Source organism: Netta rufina, assembly GCF_964035555.1.
Source record: "Netta rufina genome assembly, chromosome: 16".
In the NCBI taxonomy this organism is placed as follows: domain Eukaryota; kingdom Metazoa; phylum Chordata; class Aves; order Anseriformes; family Anatidae; genus Netta; species Netta rufina.
In genome coordinates, this window is record NC_140140.1 from 13,711,799 (window position 1) to 13,732,139 (window position 20,341).

The following is a 20,341-nucleotide window of genomic DNA, read 5'->3' on the forward strand; positions in this document are numbered from 1 at the left end:
ATCTGGAAGCCGGGGAGCTGCGGGGAGGAGGAGGAGGAGGAGAGCTCCGGAGCTGCCGGGCTGCGCGCAGCCGGGCAGCCAGGGGAAGGATGCTGTGGTGGTAGGGGAGGGGGAACCGGGAGGGGGACACGAGAAGGGGAGGGGGTGAGTGCGTGTCCCCCGCTGCCACACACACACACACACACCCCCACGGGCACACGCACACACGCACGGCAGCCCGGGAGGGGCAGGCGCCTCCTCCCCGCAGCCTTAAAACCGGCCGAGTCCCCCCGGCGGGGCGCAGCGGAGGCTCCCGGCGAGCTGCAGCCCCCGACGGGGCGACCCGGCCCCGGGATGCACCCAAACGGTTCAACCCCCGGAGGCACCCCCGGACCTCAGCCCAGCGCCTTTACCAACGCCTCCAATCGCTCCGACCCGCTGCTCCCCAAAGGGCCCAACGAGGAGGACCTGGACGTCAACACCGACATCTACTCCAAAGTCATGGTGACCGTCATCTACCTGGCGCTCTTCTTGGTGGGCACGGTGGGCAACTCCATCACGGCGTACACGCTGGTGCGCAAAAAGTCGCTGCAGAACCTGCAGAGCACCGTGCACTACCACCTGGCCAGCCTCGCCTTCTCCGACCTCCTCATCTTCCTCCTCTGCATGCCCATCGAGCTCTACAACTTCATCTGGGTCCACCACCCCTGGGCTTTCGGGGGGGCCGTCTGTAAGGGTTACTATTTCCTGCGGGACGCCTGCACCTACGCCACGGCGCTCAACATCGCCAGCCTGAGCGTGGAGCGCTACATGGCCATCTGCCACCCCTTCAAAGCCAAGAGCATCATGTCCCGCAGCCGCACCAAGAAGTTCATCAGCTGCATCTGGATCGCCTCCTTCCTCCTCGCCATCCCCATGATCTTCACCATGGGGCAGATCTACGCCAAGGACCACGATCCGGACTCACTCATCTGCACCACCATCCTGGATGCCCCCACGCTGAAGATGGTCATCCAGGTGAGGAGCCAGGCGGACGGGGATCCCGAGTGGTTGGGGTCGGGCAGCTGCCTCCTTTCCCGGGCTCTGAGAGCCCAGATTTGTCAGAGCCAGGAGGGGAATGGGGATCTGGGACGGGGGGAGCCAGCTTGGGAAGGGGGGACCCCAGCAGCCCTGATGGGACAGCCTGGCTTGTGGTGGCAGCAGGGCCTAAGGGTTGGGGTGGCAGAAGGGCTAAGGGGTCAGAGGGTGACTCTGCTCGCTGTGAGCCTGCTCAGGGGTTAATCCCACACTGGGATAAATCTTGCATGGGGTTGAAACCAACCCGAGACAGTGCAGCCCCCCCAGAGCAGCTGTCCCAGTGCATGGAGCCCACCCAGTCCCGGAGCAGGACCCCCCTGAGCCGCACACCCCGGGGTACCCCAGCCCTGCTCCACTGTGCAGCCACTGCTCTGACAGCAGCGGAGCAGGAGCACTCAGGTTCCCCCGAAATGTGGCAGCTCATCGCCAGAAAAATGCACAGATCTCCCCCCCCAGCATCGCCTGCAGCTCCTCTCCTCCGGCTGGAAAGGGGCCAGCAGGAGCAGGGGAAATAAAACCGCCTCTCCTCCCCCTCCCAGCTCCTTGGGTTGATCCACGGCTCCTTTCCTCTGTGCAGCACCAGACCCCGATGTCAGAAAGTTTTGGGTACAAGCACAGGCTTCCGAAAGGAAACGGCACCTTCAAAGCCAGCAGCTGGTATTTTGGCTGTTTCAGGGCAATCCGTAGCTGGTTTAGCCAGCAGTCCCCTTCCTTAGTTCAGGAAGGCTTTGCTGGTCTCCACGCGCTGCTAAATCGAACACTCCCAGGCGTGGGAAGGATTTCAGCCTCAACACTTGCAGCGCTCCGGTGCTCTGAGGGCTCGAAGCATTTGTTCACTGGAGCATTAGGCTTGAAAAATGTAAGAGGAGCGGAAGGAGAGGCGGAAAGAGCAAGACGCCGATCTCCACAGCTCCTCCGCTGCCAGACTTACATGTGAGAGCTCCTCAATCTTTTATTTGGAACATGAATTTTAGGTGGGTTTAATCAGTAGCCAATTAGAGTTTAAAACTGCAAGTGTACTGACACCTTGGAGATGTTCCTGCAGCCAAAGGGAGGGAACGCAAATGGAAACAAACCAGAATCCTTTCTCCTGCTAAAAGGGGGCGAGGGTACAAGTGGGTAGGTTTAAGCCTGGAGCAGTTAGATGTTTAGTCATGTCTCTCCAAGTTTCCCACCTCTGCCCCCATAACCAAAAGCACTGACTTCCCCCTGAATGTCGTCCTGGTACCTAACTTCTACCTTGAGATCCTGGAGGCTGTATTTCTCCTGTACATGCTCTGTAGCTTTTGCCAGTGGCAGCCCAGTGTGCTTAACCCAAATTCTCTATTCTCTGCGGAGACGTGAGCTGTCTGATTTGAGAACAATGTCGTTGAAATGCATTATTTCCACTCATCTTCCTTTTAGGATTAGGCTCCTGCTCTGTGTTAACATGATAGGGCTAAAGAGAGCGGATTATTTCCTAGCTACGTCTTCAGAGATTACAGTTTAAACAATTCTCAACATATTTTACAGTCTTGCTATTATTCAGGATCTACCTTGTCCTGCTGCCCAAGGAAAAAGTAGGCAGACGTGAATGTGAACTTTGCCTGGGGGCTTTTCCTTGTGCGTTTCATTTGAAGTTCACTTGTGATTTAATTTAAAAGTAAAAAGGAGGCCATTATTGGGGGGAGCTATCGGGGTTTGGGGGTTGAACACCATACCTTTCCTTCTCAGGGGATCTGAAATGGGGCTTTGCTAAGATGGGAAGGTTATTTAAGGGCTTGGGCTCGTTCCTCCAGACTCTGAAGGAGCACACACACAGTGAGAAGCAGGGCCCGGGCTGGGGAGGGCTCCGGAGTGAATAAGCAAAGCAGCTGCAAGTCAGGGCTGAAGTGCATTAATGGGAACCATCGCACAGCGTGTGGCCGGGCATTCGCACCTGGTACGCTGTGCAGAGGTTTAAAAAAAGACAAATAATGGAAGACCTGTGAGAAATGGCAGTGGTGATGTGGGAGAGTGATGCACAAAGGTCCTGCAGCTTGACAGTCGGAGCCCTTGACTTTTGCAGAGGACTGAAGCTGCTTTCGAGCAGGTCTCTACATCTCTGTGTTCATTTTCTGTCCTTAAATTAGGCAGAGCAGTGATACACTTGCTCAAGCTGGCAAATCTCTGGTAATAACTCACTCAACATATTTCACTCTTCCTGTTTGGCATACTGTCTAAAGCAAACGGGGATGTTTTTGGAAACCATCAGTTCTCCGAGAGGTTTTATTTGGTGACTGACTGCAAGCCAGTCCCCAAACAGAGCGAATGTAGCCATTTATAGACTCGGAGCCCACTGAGAGCTCAGATAAGCCCAGGAGCACGCTCCTCCCTGGACTGGAACAGCCTTCCCAGGATGAATATTTGAGGGTGTTAATTTAAGTCTCTCTTTGAAAAGATTCCTCACTATTGGCTTTGAATCTTTAGGTTTTAAAGGACAATCCCAAGGAAAGCTAGGCTGTGCAGACAATTAGGTTCCTTTACAGTGAGAAAAAGAAGAGTAACTATTCAAACAGCACTTGGCATATTAGATTTTTGCTCGTATTACTTAGCTTGTACCACTAAAACTGCACAGCCACTGGAAGAAGCCCTGGCTTTGGTTATCACCATCCTTGCAGCATCCTAAATCAGGCTTTTGGTTTGCTCTGTGTTCCTCAGCGCCAAGCCTGCCTGCTACTTCTCTTGGTTAGGGATGTCTGCTTTGAATATTGGCATCGGTTTGGGGTACGGTGGCAGGAATAAGTCCATTATAGCTGCATCATTTAGGTCTAGTTAACACTTTAACTGGCAGACGTCCTCTCCCGCACGCTGCAGCCAATTTGATGGTGTTTTTCTTTTTTTCCCACACAAATTAAGCACTTCTCAAAGCCATTTCCATACAAGCAAATTAATGTTTTCATGCCACTTCAGCTGGAGGAGGCTGTAAAAGCTACTCGTTGTGGCAGCACCAGATAAAAGAGCTCCAAGACGGAAGGAGATCAGTGCCCTGTTCCTTTGCAGGTCGGTACCTGTGGTTTTGGCTGTTGTGGTTTTGCTCTTGGCTCTGGGGCTGCTCCCCGGAGCAGGGGACAGCTGAGCGGCTGCCCCACGTGCTGCTAGCACCATGCACTCTCCATCCTGTCTTTAAAAAAGGTCTGAATTCGAATGGCCAGAGCGCAAATACCATTTTCCTGTGGTGCTTCTTACTTTACCTTGATAGATCTTTTCCAGAGAGGTCCTCAGTGAACCTGGGGTAACAGAGGAAGTTTAAAGAAGTCCCCGCGATCCTGGTGCAGCTCCCAGCACCCAGCACGAAGCCAGGCAATTCCTTGGCCTAAAATTTGAGGATTTTAATGAATCCTGGTTATAGAGGCAGTGGAGATGGGGTGCGGGCAGCTCCCTGCCAGCCCCTAACTCAATTCACGGCAGATCTGTGCCATCCTGCAGCATGGCACAGCCTCAGCTCGGGTGGCATTGCTGCAGAACATCCCCTACACCACATCAGGGCCATTTGCAACCTTTCAGTCTCAGCAGGAAAGCGTTTCCTCTTTCCTTTCAGAAGACCTGCTGTTTACGGTGCCTGGGCAGAGTGTCTGACACACGCTGGTGCTTTGTTGGCACGGCCAGCTGGTGTGAACCCATTTATTAAAACACGTGGCAGCAGCCTCCACAAACCATCACAGCCCCACTGGCTCCAGGCGGCTTGTTCCATAGGGGAACTTCTTGGCAAGCACCCTGGGAGCTTTTGTTGCCCTCCTCACTGGTTTTGGTGGGCTGCAGTTTTTTCTTCTGCAGTTCTGCTCTGCATCAGCCCACCCTGCAGCTCCCGTTGGTTACGTTTGATGGAGCCTGCTCCCACTTCTGCTGATTTGTAGAGTAAATAGCACCACACATGAAACAACTGCCTGCCCAGGGAGGTCCGCTGCTTGCTTTCTTCTTGCGATGCCTTTGAAGGAGTGTGCTGAAGAGCCTCAGACCTGGAGCGGATGGGAGGAAGGACCGGGTGCTGGAGCTGGGGGATGCGAGGTGCCCCAGATCTGTTCCCATGATGTGACCTGTGCCTTGGCCTCCTGGAGTAGCCCCTTCTGTGGTCATCTGCTGCCTGGCCTCGATGCTTCGCTGCCTACACACTCTTCCAAGGACATCTATTCAAATCCCATTATCTGAGAGGCCCAGAAAGTTTTGAATCCCATGCACGTTGTCACAAACCCCTCTGTATGCCTTCCTCTGACAAGGAGCACCCTTGGGACGCATGGGGAGCCCCCTGCCCCATGGGTGGTGTGGGCAGTGGGGCTGTGCCCACCACCTCCCGCGTCCCCACAGGACACCCAGCAGGGCTTTGCGGGTCAATCTGGCATGGCTCTGCTCGTAGTACACAAAAAACAGCCGTGCGTAAAGCCCAAGGGCTGAGCTCTCTCTGAGCACATCGTATCCAGGGTTAGGCGACGGCCTCAGCCCAGGAATGCTGCGTTTATACCAGCGGGGCTGCAGGAGCTGAAGTCGGCCTCTTTTCCTTCAGTCACAGCCAAATTCCTGCTACGGCTTTTAATAACAGTCCTGTTTTCAGTCACTTGCTACAGCTCCGCACAGAGATAATCCCCCCATAATTTGAGCCAAGCTGACAGAACTATTTTGGCCACAGAGACCCCACAAAGGGTCTTTGCCCACCAGGCAAGCCCCCCCAGATGCCGTTAGCCCCTGCAGAGGCAGCAGCACGGGTCAGCACCTTGGTGGCAGGGCTGTGTCCGATGCAAGGTGTCCCATCAGGGCATGGTGCTCCTGTGGGTGCTGCCAGACAGAGGAGAAAATGAAGGTGCTGGTGCTGGAGTGTGTCTGGATCCATCCCTGCAGTGATGGAGAGAGACACCTGGCCCGGGGTGATGCCCATCTCTGGTGGTTTGAGCATCCCTAAGGAGCTGCCTCTTCCCACAGGCTGCCCAGGGACCCAGGGGCTTTAATTCAGCCCCACTAATCCCCAGCCATTTACACGATGGTCCGTCTTACAGCCAGATCTGAATTAAATAAGCTGCTGTGTTCATTGCTTTACATAACCACTTGGCCTGCTGGGTTTTGCCAGTTCTTACATAATTTCTTTTTTTTTTTTTTTTTTTTTTTATTCACTTGATTTCTTTTTTCCTCCTCCCTTCCTTTCCCCCCCCCCCCTTCCTGAGATGTCAGCTGGAGGGAATAAAAAGTGAAGAAATGCGGCCCATCAATTTAGCTTTTAGGTTTCCTTTTAACAGCAGTTTGTAAAGGCAGCAGAGATGAAGGTAATCTGGTGGTTCCTCTTGCCAGAGAAGAAAAAGAAAAAAATAAAAGAAAAAAAAAAAAAGAAAAACCTGCAGCTGCCTTTAATCTTCTTCCAAATCATTTAAAACAGCTATTTAATTGTCTTCTCCCTCCTTCCTCCCTCCTTCCCCTTGAAGGCTCGCACTCAGCTCTGTGCTGCATCTGCTGGAGGCTCGCAGATGGCACCCTCACTCCCTGATGTTCAGAAATGCTTCTGTGTCCTGCCCAAGGCACCCATGGTGGCATCGTCCTGCCCTGGGATCCCCAGGTGGGTGCAGAGCAGGGTCTGGGCATTGGGGCTGCCACCGTCACCTTGCCCAGCTGTGAGGCTGCCGAGGGCCATGGCAGGATGGGTGCTGCTCTGCGGAGGGGGTGGCAGTGATGAGATGGAGTTTGGTGGCCATCTAGCCCTAAATCAGGCATGGTGAGATGGTGATACCGACAGCCCCAGTGCTGACGTCCCTCCTTACCTTTGCTCTAAGCAGGTGGAGCTTGGTTATCACACCCCTGACCCGGCTGGTTGCTCTCTGGTATCAGCCACTCACCCCACGTGAAGCTGGAGGTGCTTCCATCGCTCATCTTCCCTCTCACAGCTCAGGCTGGCACGGCAGAGAAAAGAGGGTTACAAATTCTCACCTTTCCCAGCCTTTTTCCTGCCTTCACACCAGGTGAGCACCCTGCGGACCCTTTTCTGGTGTGAGCACCCGAGGCCAGCCCTGCCTTGGCTGCTGCCCCCAGCAAGGACACATCCGAGCCGAGGGTCTCGCGCGGAGCTGCCCCCACTCTTTGCCTCCTGTAGGTGCCGTTTCTTCAATCCCATTTCAAAGCATCGTAGGTGTGGGATTATAAAACAAGCTGACGATAAATCAGTCGAGCTGATGAGTTATTCAGGAAAAATATGCTTGGAGATGGTTCAGGCAAGGTGGTGGTGATGGGGCGCTGACCATCTCTGGGGAGCAGGAGTTTTTGAGCTGTTTTCCTGCATTCACGGTATTTGTTGTTAAATCTTCTGCAGATGGAAGGGAAATAACAGGGAGACACTTTCATATCCCTGTACTCAAACTCCTGCCTGGCACATCTGTGTGTATGTCCATCCTCCTCCTTCCCTGGGCCACCAGGAACCTGTCCGTATTTCAGTATTTCTCAGCGCAGAAAGTGTGCTGCTGGGCTTGGCCCCACGGGGGCTCCTTTTCTCCCAGGAAAAACAAAAATAGAACGAACAAAATCTTTTTTAACAGAACTTTTGATTGAGAAAGTTCAGTGAGGTTTCTCTGAAACTTTTAATTTCTCAGGGACCAGAGCTGACTGTCAGCTGAAGACAGCAGTCACAGAGATGAGATTTTCCTAGTGGGGAAAAAAAAAAAAAAAGCCTTTCATATCTGAAAGGAAAGAAAACTCTCTCTCTTTTATGAAAAGTGCTCACGAAAAACCTGGAAGCACCTCTAGAGACGTGCCCCAGGCTCAGTGCTGGGGCTGGTGGCAGTGGTGCTGGCTCCAGCAGAGCCACCCCTCGTCCCTGTGCCCGCCGGCTCCTCGCCCAGAGTTTGCACCCAGCCTGCGGATTTACATCTCCCCAGATGCTGCACCCGGTGCTGTAAATCTCCCTTTATAAAACCTTCCAGTTGTCCCTCTGCCAAGTGCATTTCTAAATATATAGAAGACCAGACAGGGCTAGGAATATCATCTGATTTCAGCACTGTGCTCCCTTCTCTTTGCAAATGCCTGCTAGTGCTTCCTGCCAACTACTACTCCCTCTAGATAATAAAGAATAAATTTAGGGTTGCTGCTGCTAGAGCCAGCGTGTGCTCTCGAAGCAAATGCTTCACCTGGCTTCGGGAGAAGTGTCCCTCCTTCGGGGAGCTCCTCTATCGCAGTCTGCGCTGAAAGGAAGGAGATGAGCAAGCAGGAGGGCTGCCTGTGCAAAAGGGTGAAGCCTGCAATGAATTTGTGGTTGCCTTCCCAGCCCAGGCTGGTGGGTCTTCTGTCCTCGCAGGCTGAGCTGAGTAACCGTGGTCTCAGCACTTGGTGGGACTGCTCCCTCGGAGAACTTGTTTAATGAGTCCATAAGTACCTGAGCGTGTTCAATACCAATTTAATATTCACTTGCGTTTCGCTGCTATTCTGTGAATTTTTCAAAACCACCTTATAAGAATGAAACGCACGCAACCACTGGGAAAGTTTAGCTCGTTGCTTGCATCATCCTATCGATTGCTCCTTCCATTTTATCCTTAAGGGGACAATTTATACATTTAATTTACTCTTTTCATTCGAAAGAGAAACTCATAGGAATGGCTTTCCCTCCCCAAAGCCCACAGTTAATTTTTTTTACTACTCTCAGTTATGGCCTTATGACTGTCATGCTTCCATGTCCTTTAACTCCAAGTGTGTGATAAAGCACTGGAGGAGCAAAGGGAAATACAGCTCCAGAGCAGCCCAATGGAGCTGGGGATAAAAAAAATCCCTTCAAAGGGCAAAAATTGCTGCAGGCATGTGGCTAGAAAGCATGTCAGTGCGGAGAGGAGTGGGACACACAGCCCGTCTGTTCATCCTGGTCCAGCCCGAGACAAAGCAGTGCCAGGAGACAAATCCTTTAGCAGCAGAGGCTCTGAGAGGCAGAAGAGTCAGGGAGAGATGTTGGGAAAAAGCAGAAACAAAGAAAGTAACTGATAAGTTCACAGGCTCCTTTGAGATATGCCTTTTTTTTTTTTCCCCCCTAATATTGAATTGAATTTTCTTTGCTCCTGTTCCCAGCAGCACAAGAGGAGGTAGGCTCGTTGCCTCGTGGCTGCGTGGTTTTCCTGAGGAAAATCCCTAACGAGTGCATGGAGAAAGCAGAGGGCCTGGGTTTCGTGTTTTTGCAGCAGGTTGGTAAAAAAAATAAGCTGGCAGGCTCCGAAAGCTGCTGAGGGAATTAGAGAGGGCTTAGCAGGCAGGGCAGCAGCAGCAGCCAGGAGGGCAGAGGGATGTGGCGTGACAGCACAGCCACCGGTTGCCTTCATCCCACACTGGTGCTCTCCTGCCTTTATGTTGGTGCCATCAAGCCAGGCTCACCATGGGGCACCAAGGCTGTTCTCAGAGCCTAAAGCAAGCCAGAAGAACCCCAGGCCCTCCTGTCCTGCTCTGGGCTCCAGATGGTTGATCCCAGCACCCGAATCCAGCAGCTTCCTCCCCGCTGCCCCAGAAAGAAGGGGACCAAACAAATCCCTTTGCTTCATGCCCTGCACACTGCCTGGCCCTGCAAAACCCCTGTGCTGGCAGCTGTGATGGTGCAGCAGGCTTTGTGAGGAGCACCAGCACCTCCCAGGGCTGAACCTCCTGCAGCAGCAGCCAGCCTTGCGCCGGGGCTTTGACTGCCATCACCAAGGGCTTCAGCTCTGCTTGGACATCTATGCAGCCGAACCCATCTATTAGTTTCTCCACTCTCAGGCCAAGAGCAGTTTCTGCAGTTCCTTGCCTAAAATATCCGATGAATTCATCTCCGCACTGTTTAGCACCAGCTTTGTTTTCCTTTTCACCAGCAGAGCAGGACTGGCCGTGTCACTATAAATAAAATAGTCGTATATCAAATGCAAACAACCACGTGCTTGAGGTATTTTGCTGAACGTCAGCTCCAGCAAACCCCTCCTCTTTCCTGCCACGCAGTGCCCACCACCAGAGCCTGGGCTGACACCGTAAGCCCCGTTAAGGGGTTACCTGACCCCAAAATGAGTTTTCCAGGGCACCATTGGGAACAGCACTCACACTGGAGTCTGCAGTCAGCACTGGGACGGTATTTGACTTAACTTGGCCTTTAATTTATTTATAACTGCATATCCAGCAGTTGGTATCATAGTTAATGCAAATAACATTCAAGCGAAATCCCCACTGAGAGGCACATTATGAAGATTAACAGCCTGGCTTTTCTATTACTCCGGTTTATACGGCGCTGATTTGCGCTTGGTGCTTTTTAGACATGTGCTAGGATAGTGGAATCGAGTAACCTACATCTAAGGCTGCCATTCCGCAAAAAAAATCAGTGCTTGACATCCTGCTCTGGGATCCACAGCCCAAGGAAAGGCATAAAAACCTCTGGGACGTGCTGACATCCAGAAAAGCAGGAGAGAAAGAGAAGAAAGCAGATGGGTATTGCACAAACGAGGGTGAATATTAATTTTGCAAAGGGCTTCCCCTAAGCCAGGGGAAGGGGCCAGGCCCCCCCAGCCCTACACCCTCGCCTCCCCCAGCAATGCCAGTGACAGGGACCTGCAAAGGTAAATTCCACTGATCCTGCAACGTGCTATCTGTGGGGGTTTTATTCCTTTTAATTACATAGCCCATTTCCATTTTAGACGAGCTGTCAGGAAAATTAATCTCGCCAAGTTTCGGATGCCATCGAACACATTCTCGTGCTCTGCAATTATCCGGAGCTGTTTTATTCCCTTATACATTCGTGTGATGAATTTGTCAGGTGTAATGCTGTGGGCTCAGCACCTCGTTAGGGACTCTATTAATAGGATTGTGTCTGTCCTTGCACCTGGGTCCTTCTGGGTCCCTCCCACCCTCCTGAGAAGTGACCACCCTGCCCAGGTCTCTCCTTGTCCCATCACTCCTGAGCACGTTCATGCGTCACGGAGGAGAAATGTGGCCAAACCCAAGAGCAGCTGCCAGGACAGGAATCAGTTTGGGGTTGCTTTTGGCCGTGGATGTGTTGTGTGCTCCAGTTCTGCAGAGAAACTGCTTCGGGCTCCGTTGGCTACTGCAAGCACAGGTCTTAGAGAAGAACACGCTGCTGAGCAGCTAAAGAGCCACAGCTTGGTGTATGGGGACCCAGGGAAAATGCTGCCTGGCTTCTTCAGTCCTTTCAAACGAGTCTGGTTGGGAAAGGGAAAATTTCAGAGCATACGCTAGAGGTTTTTATCGTATCATGTATTGCCGTGCCAAATTCCATCCCTTAAATTTCGCCCAGGCAAAAATTGCTTTTAAGGGCTCTCTGGGACTGCCCTTCCTGTTGTGAGGTCATGTCCCCTGCTCACGCACAAAAAAGTCCAAATTACCTCTCTGTTTCCTGATGGGAAGGTTGCTGGTTTCTCCTCCATGCAATAATGGAAACCGTTGTTAAACTCATTGACTACTTAAGTGAAAAAAAAGTAACTTACACAGTTTCAATTAAAAAAAAAAAAAAAAAAGGCAATAAGAAATCCTTTGGCAGCCTGTAAAAAACAAAAGTAAAGAGACAAGGGCAGGAACAGGGCAAGAAATGACAGTTTTATAGACCTCCTGCTGTGCAGAAGAGGCCTTTCTGCCTGTAAAACAAGGCTGGATCTCTCTCAGAGCAGCTCCTGCCCCGTCCTGCACAGCCGTGGCTGGAGCACGGCCCAGCAGCCGCACGCCTGCTCCGCACCCTGTGCGGGATCACCTGGCCCAGCACAGGCAGGGACGGTGCTCACCAGTGCCACAAATCACAGCCATGCCTTCAAATCCAGCCAAAACACACTGCGGGGTGGTTTTTCACTAATCCCATGAGTAGGGGCTGGTTGGAGTGATTTATGGGGCTTTTCCCGTTTCCCAGTTTTACGGGGCAGGGACTGGTGGCTCTGGAGCTGGCAGCAGTGCCTGGCAGAGGTCAGTCCCTGACTTTCCCTGCAGGATGACACCGTGGGGCTGGCACCATCCTGAGCGGTCCTCATGGCAGCAGAGAGCAGCTTGCTTTTAAGGCCACGTCTATCGATCCGGCTGTAGGGATTATTTCGACTCACGCCCTGCGGGTACCGCCGATACAACCCCAAAGCCCAGCCGCAGATTTGCTGGGCACTAATTCCTTTCCAGCAGTGGATTTTCTTTCCCCTCTGGGAGGCTGATCCACAGCCCCACGCCTTGCACCAAAGGAATACCTTGACATTCAGGGCAAGAGGTGTTTCTCTCTATTTCCATCCTACAAATTTCCCTCTCTGGTGTCACCTAGGGGCTGTTTAAGCCCTGCTGTGAGCTCCTTGGGGTGCAGAGATGCACAGCCTCTGGCCAGCTATTTCTCCTGCCCTTCCTGGGAGAGAATAGCCTGAAAATTGTTATCAGCAAACACCGAGCTGTGAGTTGTGACTTGCCAGCCTGGGACAGCGGTTGTTTTGATGGAGCTTTCACACCTTCATTTGATATTCCGGTAAAGTTCTGTTGGAGATAAGGGATCGAGCAAACAGGCCTTTTGTGTCCTGTCACAAAGAATGAATTGCAAAGACTGCTGAAGAAAGCAGAGTTATTATCCAGGGAGACAAGAAATTCAGCTGAAAATGAGCGTGGCTTTGTCATTAGCAATTGGGGCTGCCATTAACAGTTCTAGCTGCAGCTCCTCAGGAACGCGGCTCCTGCAGAGCTGCTCGGGATGGAAAAGGGGGCGACTTGGGGATGAAATGTGCACTGGTCACCCCTAAAAAAAAAGCAGTTTGTTCCAGGACTCACCCACAAAATGCTTCAGCTTTTCCTCCTGCTTACAAGACAGCGTTCAAGAGAAGTGGGATGGTTTTGGGGCAGCACGGGGCTGCTGCCCAGCCTCTGCCAGCTGCTGGGTGCAGTTCTGGGCTTGAAGGTGAAGGAGTCAAGGTTGCCTGGAGCACTAGTATCAAATGCACTGATAAAATAAACAGAGATTTCCCCGTTATTAATACTGTTTAGATAACTTTGAAAAGCTTATTATTCCAAGCAAATGAATTACACAACCTTTTTCCCTATTTTTGGCTCAAAAAGGAGGCAGCGAATTTCCTTTTTCAGCGCAGAACATTTGTGCTTTTCGCCACGATTCAGGGAACGGTTCTGCGCGTTGAAACCAGATGATTCACGGTGACACATCCTGTGCTGGCACACGGCCCCATCCCAAAAGCCTCAATGCACCATGCAGTCCAGGCTGCGCCTCTCCAAAATTTGGGCTTGCAGCTGCAGTGAGCCTTGGGGAACCGTCTGCAAGGACCCGATCCCTGCACCACATGGGAGACGTCTCACTGCTCACCTTTGCAGTGATTTCAGGTACAAGTCAGCATCAAAGCTTAGCAGGGATGTCTTTCATTACCTCTCTTTGATTAAAGCACCTCCTAATTGGAGATGTGGGATTCTTTTATTATTATTTTTAATGCAGGACAGGTATGGAGCAGGAAGGGCAGGAGCTTGGGTCCCTGCCCTGAAGGCTGTCCTTGCTGAGCTGCAAGGAAAGTCCTTTCCCAAAGGAGTTGTTTGTGGCAGCTCTGCTGTTGGGCTTTTGCTCCCCAAGCAAGGACACGTGGCTCAGGAACTTCAGGCTGCTGCGACAACACTGTTGTCCTCTAGCTTTTCCATTTCCATCCAATTAAAATGTTATTCTTTCACTCGTTTGCATGCTGAATAAGGAGATAGGGATGGAGAGAGCGGCTGTTTGGTAACTCGTTGTCTGCAGAGGTAAAGATGAGCATGAATCACGCTGTCACACTCCTGCTTTCTCTTTTCTTATGCCTCTCTGACGTTGAATTGCAGATAAAGGGGGAGAAGCCTGGGTGTCAGTGACACCCGATGTGTTTTTTCCTTTGGGTCTCGTGGAGGGATGGTGATGTGCCCAGGCTGGCTCTAGGGCGGTTGCTGGCTGCAAGTGAGCAGCATTTTGAGGAAGAGGGGAACCTTCATCCCCAGCTGCAGGGAGGCAAAGCCATGGCCAAAAGCTGGGCACATGAAATGGAGGTGGAGGTGCAACAGGCAACGTGGCTGGGTTTCGAGGCTGCGAGCTGGAACCTGCCCATTTAAAGCCTCCCCTGCTCCAGGTGTGTCCGTAGCCCTGAAGCTTCACGTGTGCCTTTGCAGGGTATTTTTAGCAAACGTCAGTTTAGCGAAGGGCGCAGAGAAGTAGAGCATCAGCGCGTGGAGGAGCTGTCATCCCGCTTCCAGTCTAGCAGGAGTAACACATTGACTTATTTATGAGCGCAGCCAGCTCCCTTCTCTCCGCGTCTAACAATCTGCTTTGCCACTCCCAGCACAGGCAAGTAATTTCACTGTCAACAACTTTGCCTTCTTAATAAAATCTAAAGGCTTATTAAGCAAGATCTGATGGAACTGGAAATGTTTGCGGATTATTACTTTTTTGTCATTCTTTCCAAAATATTCCACGCTTTCACTGTCTGAACCAGCGAACAGCAGACACTGCTCAGGCCAAAAAGGAGGGAGAGGAAATTATTTTTCAAAGCATGAAGAGTGCTGGATAAACCATTGGCTGTAGCAATTCCCAGAGGCTGTGCAAGCCTTGGGTTGTTAATGCAGTGCTCACTTTCACCGATTTTCTGCTGCTTTGGCTCTAGCTCCACCTTCCACCCTGGGAGGTGGGCTGGCAGGAGGGCAGCATCTCACCAACCCCAGCAGTTCCCAGTTTCCTTTCCATCTCTCCTGAGCTGCACCAACAGCCCCTTCTTGAAGGAGTAAAAGAGCCTGAGAGCACAGTAAATGTCAAGCAATGAATTAAATTTGCAAGACGATGTCCCATACTTTGTACCCAGTAGGAGAAACTTAATCTGTTAGCTGGAAATGCCCGTGTCAGGAATGACTAATGTCAGCCCAGGTGATGCCTGGAAAATGAAGATATTTGGTGCTCCCTACAGAGAAAGAGCAGGAGGATGCCTCTCAGTGTCACACTAGGAAGAAGATACGAAGAGCTGGAGGGAGGTGAAGGCAGGGGGCCGTGCAGACCTGCAGCACCCACCTGCAATGCCCAAAGAAGTCCTGAAGCCTGGCGGTGGGTTTTCTGCCTGCACTGGTGCTCAGGAGGATGCCAGCTTGATTTTGGTGCTTAGATTTTGGTGTTCCATCAAACAGTGCTTGCTGTATGAACAGTCCAGAGCCAGTTGGCCAGGGCAGTGCAATTAAGGCTGTCAACCACCAAGATGGGCTTGGCTGAAACAACACAGATTCGAAGCTAAAATGCCCTCGTGCTTCATCGATAGAATTATTTTTTACAAAAAATGCCACTTCTCATTAAACAATTGTCTGTCATAATTGTCTCTAAAGGTGTCATTACCGAGGAGTCAGCTGTCAGTGGCACAGATGTACTCATGGAGATGTCTCTGCCTAATTCTAATGAACCAGCCCTGCACAGCATTGCTGCAGGACACAGAAACAGCCCTGGGGTGCACTGAGGAGTGTCGCAGCTTGGCCCTGGCTTTCCCCAGATGCTGGCGTGGTGTCTCCGGGCTGCTGTGGCAGGAGAAGTTGATCCTCCCTTGCCCTTAGCCATTTTCAGTGCTTGTCACAGGAAAACCAGGCTCAAAGACTGCGGAGATGCAGCAGCCCATGGCAAGAGCAGCACTCCTGCCACTCATTCTCCTTCATCCCCTCTCTCCACTGGAGATGTTCCTCCTTCACTTGGGTTTTGTGGCTTTGGAGTGAAATAATTCATGATAAAAGGAAAAAAATAATGTGTTTGGATCAAACCAAGAAGAAAGACTTCAGAAATTTAGCAGAGATGAGAGAAACAAAGCAATTAGTTTGGGGTTGACCTACAGTACTTTGTTTGTGAATAAAGCATTTAATTTGAGCTGAGGTGAAATACTTTCCTTCCTATTTGGCTTCTAACCCTTCCTCCTTTTTTATTTAGCTTAGGACAGTTCTGAAATAAAGCAGAAGTTCAGCGTGTTTTTTCACTTAATACGCTGAAATGAGATGTGTTAACATTTATCTCAAAACACTGCAAGAGTTCAACATTTCCCCCCTTTTTTTCTTGTCAATTCTGTTCCTTGAATTTAACCTGAATCCTCAAGCAGCTTTTGGTCTCCTTCCAAAAATTCGCTGTTCATCAAATTCACCAGTCTCCCGAGAAGATGAGCTGCCTGTAACTCCTGATCCTCGAGCAAGGGCAGAGCCGTGTGCCTTCGGCTTGGGACTCCCCATCCCTTGGCATCAGCCTTCGCCCTGCGCGTCCTGCTGAGGCTCCCCATGTGCTGCATCTCATTTCATCAACTGCTTTCAATGGGAGGGGGCAAAAAGACACAGCTTTTGCAGCAAGGGTGCACCGAGCAGCTACCCACAGCCGCTAACACGGGGACAGCAGGCGTCAAGGGGCACAAGGTTTGCCCTTTCACTTAATCCTGGCAATTAAGGGCAGTCTATTATTTGCACCTTCTCATAGGAGAATGACATTTTTTAGGTGTTTTTGTAATGAGCATACCTGCAATTTGCTCAGTCTTTTTTTCAGCTTCTCTTTGCCTTGTGACAGCACACGATATAGCCTTAAACGCACAAAGCTTTTAAATTATACAAGCAGATCATCCTGGTTATATTTTTCATACGGCTTTCAGTGTCTCGCTGCAGAGTCAAAGCATTTCTGCCTCAGCTTCATCAAACACTGAGCCAGGTTCCACTTCTTTTAAGCATTTCAATTAATGCATAATAAGTAAGTAAACAAAAACATAATTTTTCCCCTAAAAGTTAGGCGCAGCCTTCTTGGCATTGTCTCTTGATTCATTTTGTTTAAAGTATTTGTTTTCTAGCGTAGCCTTTTTTTAGCCTGCTCATGTTCCTCCCCTGCTGAAGATCAAATGTTTTCCCTTGTCTGTGCCAGGTTTATACCAGAGAGATCCTGCATGAAGAGTCTTTAATAAGCTCCCTAATAGGCTCTAAATATAATAATCCAAATAGCACTCAACTGGCTGGTGCCTCTCTCTCTTTACGTTTGGTTCGGGCTCTTTATTTTTGCTCAGAGGTTGTGCAAGAACTCTGACCGTATCGTGAACCATCAGACAAATCCCCTTTTTCATCTGCACGATCCCTGCTTTGCCAAGGGCTGAGCAGCAGAGCAGAACCTCTGCGTGCCTTCTGGACGAGCCCCAGACAGGTCCCCACCTGTGCGACGTTTCGGTGCGCTCCATCGGGTTTGAGCCCTGCCTTCAGAATTAAAGCCGTCCCTGGTATTAGATGCACGCGTTTTGAGCAAAAAGCCATTTCTTCATGCAAAAGGAGGAAAGATCAGAGAAGGTGGTTTCGAAATTAAACTGAAAGAGCCATTGCAGGGCTGGCTGCTTGTGGTAACTAAATCTGCAAAGAGACCCAGGTCGAGGTTGAGTGAGGAGCAACCTACCCTTCTCAGCTCTCCTTGTGACCCTGGTAAAGTGGTCAGAGCTGCATAACCTTGTCCTTGGGGCTGTGCTTATCCAAATTAATGTAGGAAGGTAAAAGGAGTAAGATGTGTAAGTAAAGAAGAGCTATTTTCAGTAATAAGCTGGGTGTAATCAAAGGAAGATGACAGCATGGTTGGGTTTGGGGATAGAAAGTTCCTATACCAACAAATAAAAAGGAGAATATCAAGTAGGAGTCATATCAAGATTAGAGAGAAATGGAGGTAACCAGCAGCAAACCCTGTAAAATTTGGGTGATCAAGAAAGACAACGAGAGAAGGCAGGAGAAGCACACCTTGGTGTGGGGACGTCTGGATGCAGGTGACCAATGCCTCGTCTGGGTGAGCACGGAGGCAGCAGCGTGTCTAAAAAATCCCCAAAGGAAAACATTTGCAGCAGTGGTAAAGGGATGCAGAGCAAATCCTCCAGGCTGGCTGAGGTCTGGCACTGCTCTAGCGCTTGTCCTCTTCGCTGACGATCACTCACATGTTGATGGTAAACAGCAGCCCAGCAGGGAGTTGGGTCTTGCAAACGTTTAATTTCTACCTTAAAATCAAGCGATGCCTCTCGGAGCTGGTAATTCAATGCAGTGACTCACATCAGTGGCTCCCATTGCCACCGGCTTTACCTGCAGAGCTTTACCTTTGCCTGCTCCATGGAGTGCATCAGACATGAAGGAAGCAGTATTTACATCCTTGCTTACACCTGGCTTCGAAGACACGTAGAAGGCAAGAATCAGAAGGGAAATGTGCTGCCACTCGTGTTGCTTTGCCCACAGTGCCCCGCTTGGCTGAGATGCTGTGATCCACAGCTTCACAGGATCCAGGGTCAGTATGTAGCAAGCATTTGCCTTCATCCTTGCTCCCCCTGCTCCAGCACCCCTGCTTCTCCTTTTCTTTTTTCCTCTCTCTCTCTCTTTTTTTTTTTTTTCCTTTAAGGACACCATTGTTTTAATTTCCATGGCTTGGTTTCAGAGTGAGCACCATATAGCAATTAGAAGAGTTGCTTTTCCAAGGTACTTCAAATTCATTTCAACAACTACAGGCTTGGCTAACAGGCCAAATTCCCTCTGTATTGGTGCAATGGCACACCTCTTTTCCTGAAGTCTACATATTGCTTTATTCATTTATAATATCCATGTATTCAGCCTGCCAGCCTGGCATTTCAGCTCCCTCGTGGATTTTTTTATTGCCTTTAGTCAAAGCAATATTATGCAGGAGTTAGATTGAGGTATGGAAAGTCAGACTTTCCGGGTCACTTTAAGGCTTTATTTAATAATAAATCTTGCTTGAAAACAGAGGAAGGCATTGTGAAAATGCTTGCGAAGAAGAGGTTTAGATCATATCTAGTTATTTTCTGCCTCAGTTTATTAACCTGAAAAAAAGGAATAATAAAAACTTTCTCGTACCCAGAAGGGAACGGATGGTTTTGCTTAATGAACCACATAATGTCTTTGTCCATAAAACGCTGAATAAATTTGACTTCCTTCCGCCATTTCAGTGCTATGTACGCTGCTCTCTCTCCATGAAAATTCATTGCCGTACCTGAACGCTGAGAGCTAATGAGAATTCTCTGCACTTGAAGGGCTGAAATTAAAATATCGCAATTACCGAAGTATCTTCCATTAGATGGAATTATTTATGAGAACTTGTCACTTAAAAGACGCTCGTTTTTTACTGATTCAGAAATCAAGAAGTTTAAGGCTGTTGTCATATTTTTTTTCTACCCGCCTGACATGGGAGCTTCTCTTCCTTGCAGGGAGTTGTTTGGGAGAGCAGTGCCCAAGCTTTCTGGCACCTTCTTTATCCACTCTAGCTCAAGTGGAGTCTCTCGAAACACTTCAGAGCTGCAGAGCTTCATCCTCACCAGATTTGATGCTCATCCTTCTCATGACCAGTCTTTCATGGGGGGTGAACCTAGAAAGACTGAGATGTATTGTCCTGACACTGAATTTAGGGGAATACCACCCCACCAAGTAATTAAATAATTACACTTTTCAGTATTTCCGGCAGAGACAAGCCTGAACTTGACATCCCAGATCTTTTATGTCCCTGCTCACATCCTCAAAACTTGGGGGTTCATTTTATAAGGGCAGTCTTATGCCAGCTGAATAATTCACCTTCATTGTAACTTTGGGCTGCATCAGAATTTCTTTTCGACCGGAAGAGGAAAATATTCGAAGTGATTCTGTAATCCATTGTGAGGCAGGATTTCGCCTGCAGAGAAAACACCCGTTGTTAGAATAATGAACTGAGAAGCACGCAAGCAAACAAAAAATATTGGCTAGCAGGTCCTTCTTTTATTGCACGGAGGAGCAGACACCTCAGTTATACATCAGAAAATCGATGTGAGTGTGACTCGCCTGCTAACTGGTCAGCAAGAGTGAGTCAGCTTGGTCCTTGTGGTGCAAAGTCGCTAAGGAAGGTAAGGATGCCGTCACCCGTGGGCCCCTGGCAGCAGGAGAGGCACCCAAAGGCCTCGGAGTGCGGGGGAGCTGAAGAACATCCTCACATGCCATAAGAACAGTATTTGCCGTGGTCAGTCTTGAGTTAGTTAAAGCATTGGCAGCAGCTCTTCTCAGATGTGGCTGCTTAAATACATTTCTTGGTTTAAGGGTAGGAGAGGTCACTGGAAAGCTTGGGGGATTTTTTTTTTTCCTTTTTCATTAGCCTTTTGCAAATAGAGACGTTTTTGCGAAGTGAATAGTGATACCGCCGTTTCTCCAGCCCTGCCTTGCTGTTGAAGGGAGAAAAAAAAAAAAAAAAAGCCTGGACAAAGTAATTGCATTTCAAGGTAGCAGATACAAAAAGTCATCGGTCACGGAAAGGAGGAGAATGTTTCCTGAGCAAGCCAATTCGCCCGTTCTTGAGGCAGACGTGTGCAGGTATGTGCCTTCAGCTGGGGGC

At 50.1% G+C, this 20,341-nt stretch overlaps 1 protein-coding gene across 1 annotated transcript in view; it reads left to right on the top strand.

Moving 5' to 3' along the window:
* Positions 1-333: 333 nt before the first annotated feature.
* Positions 334-20,341, top strand: part of NTSR1 (neurotensin receptor 1) — a gene marked incomplete at both ends in the record, with an annotated part of 45,983 nt that continues 25,975 nt past the window's right edge. Inside the window, one exon of the mRNA XM_084296380.1 lies at positions 334-996. Coding sequence (XP_084152506.1) covers positions 334-996 — 663 coding nt within the window. The remainder of the gene's footprint in view (positions 997-20,341) is intronic.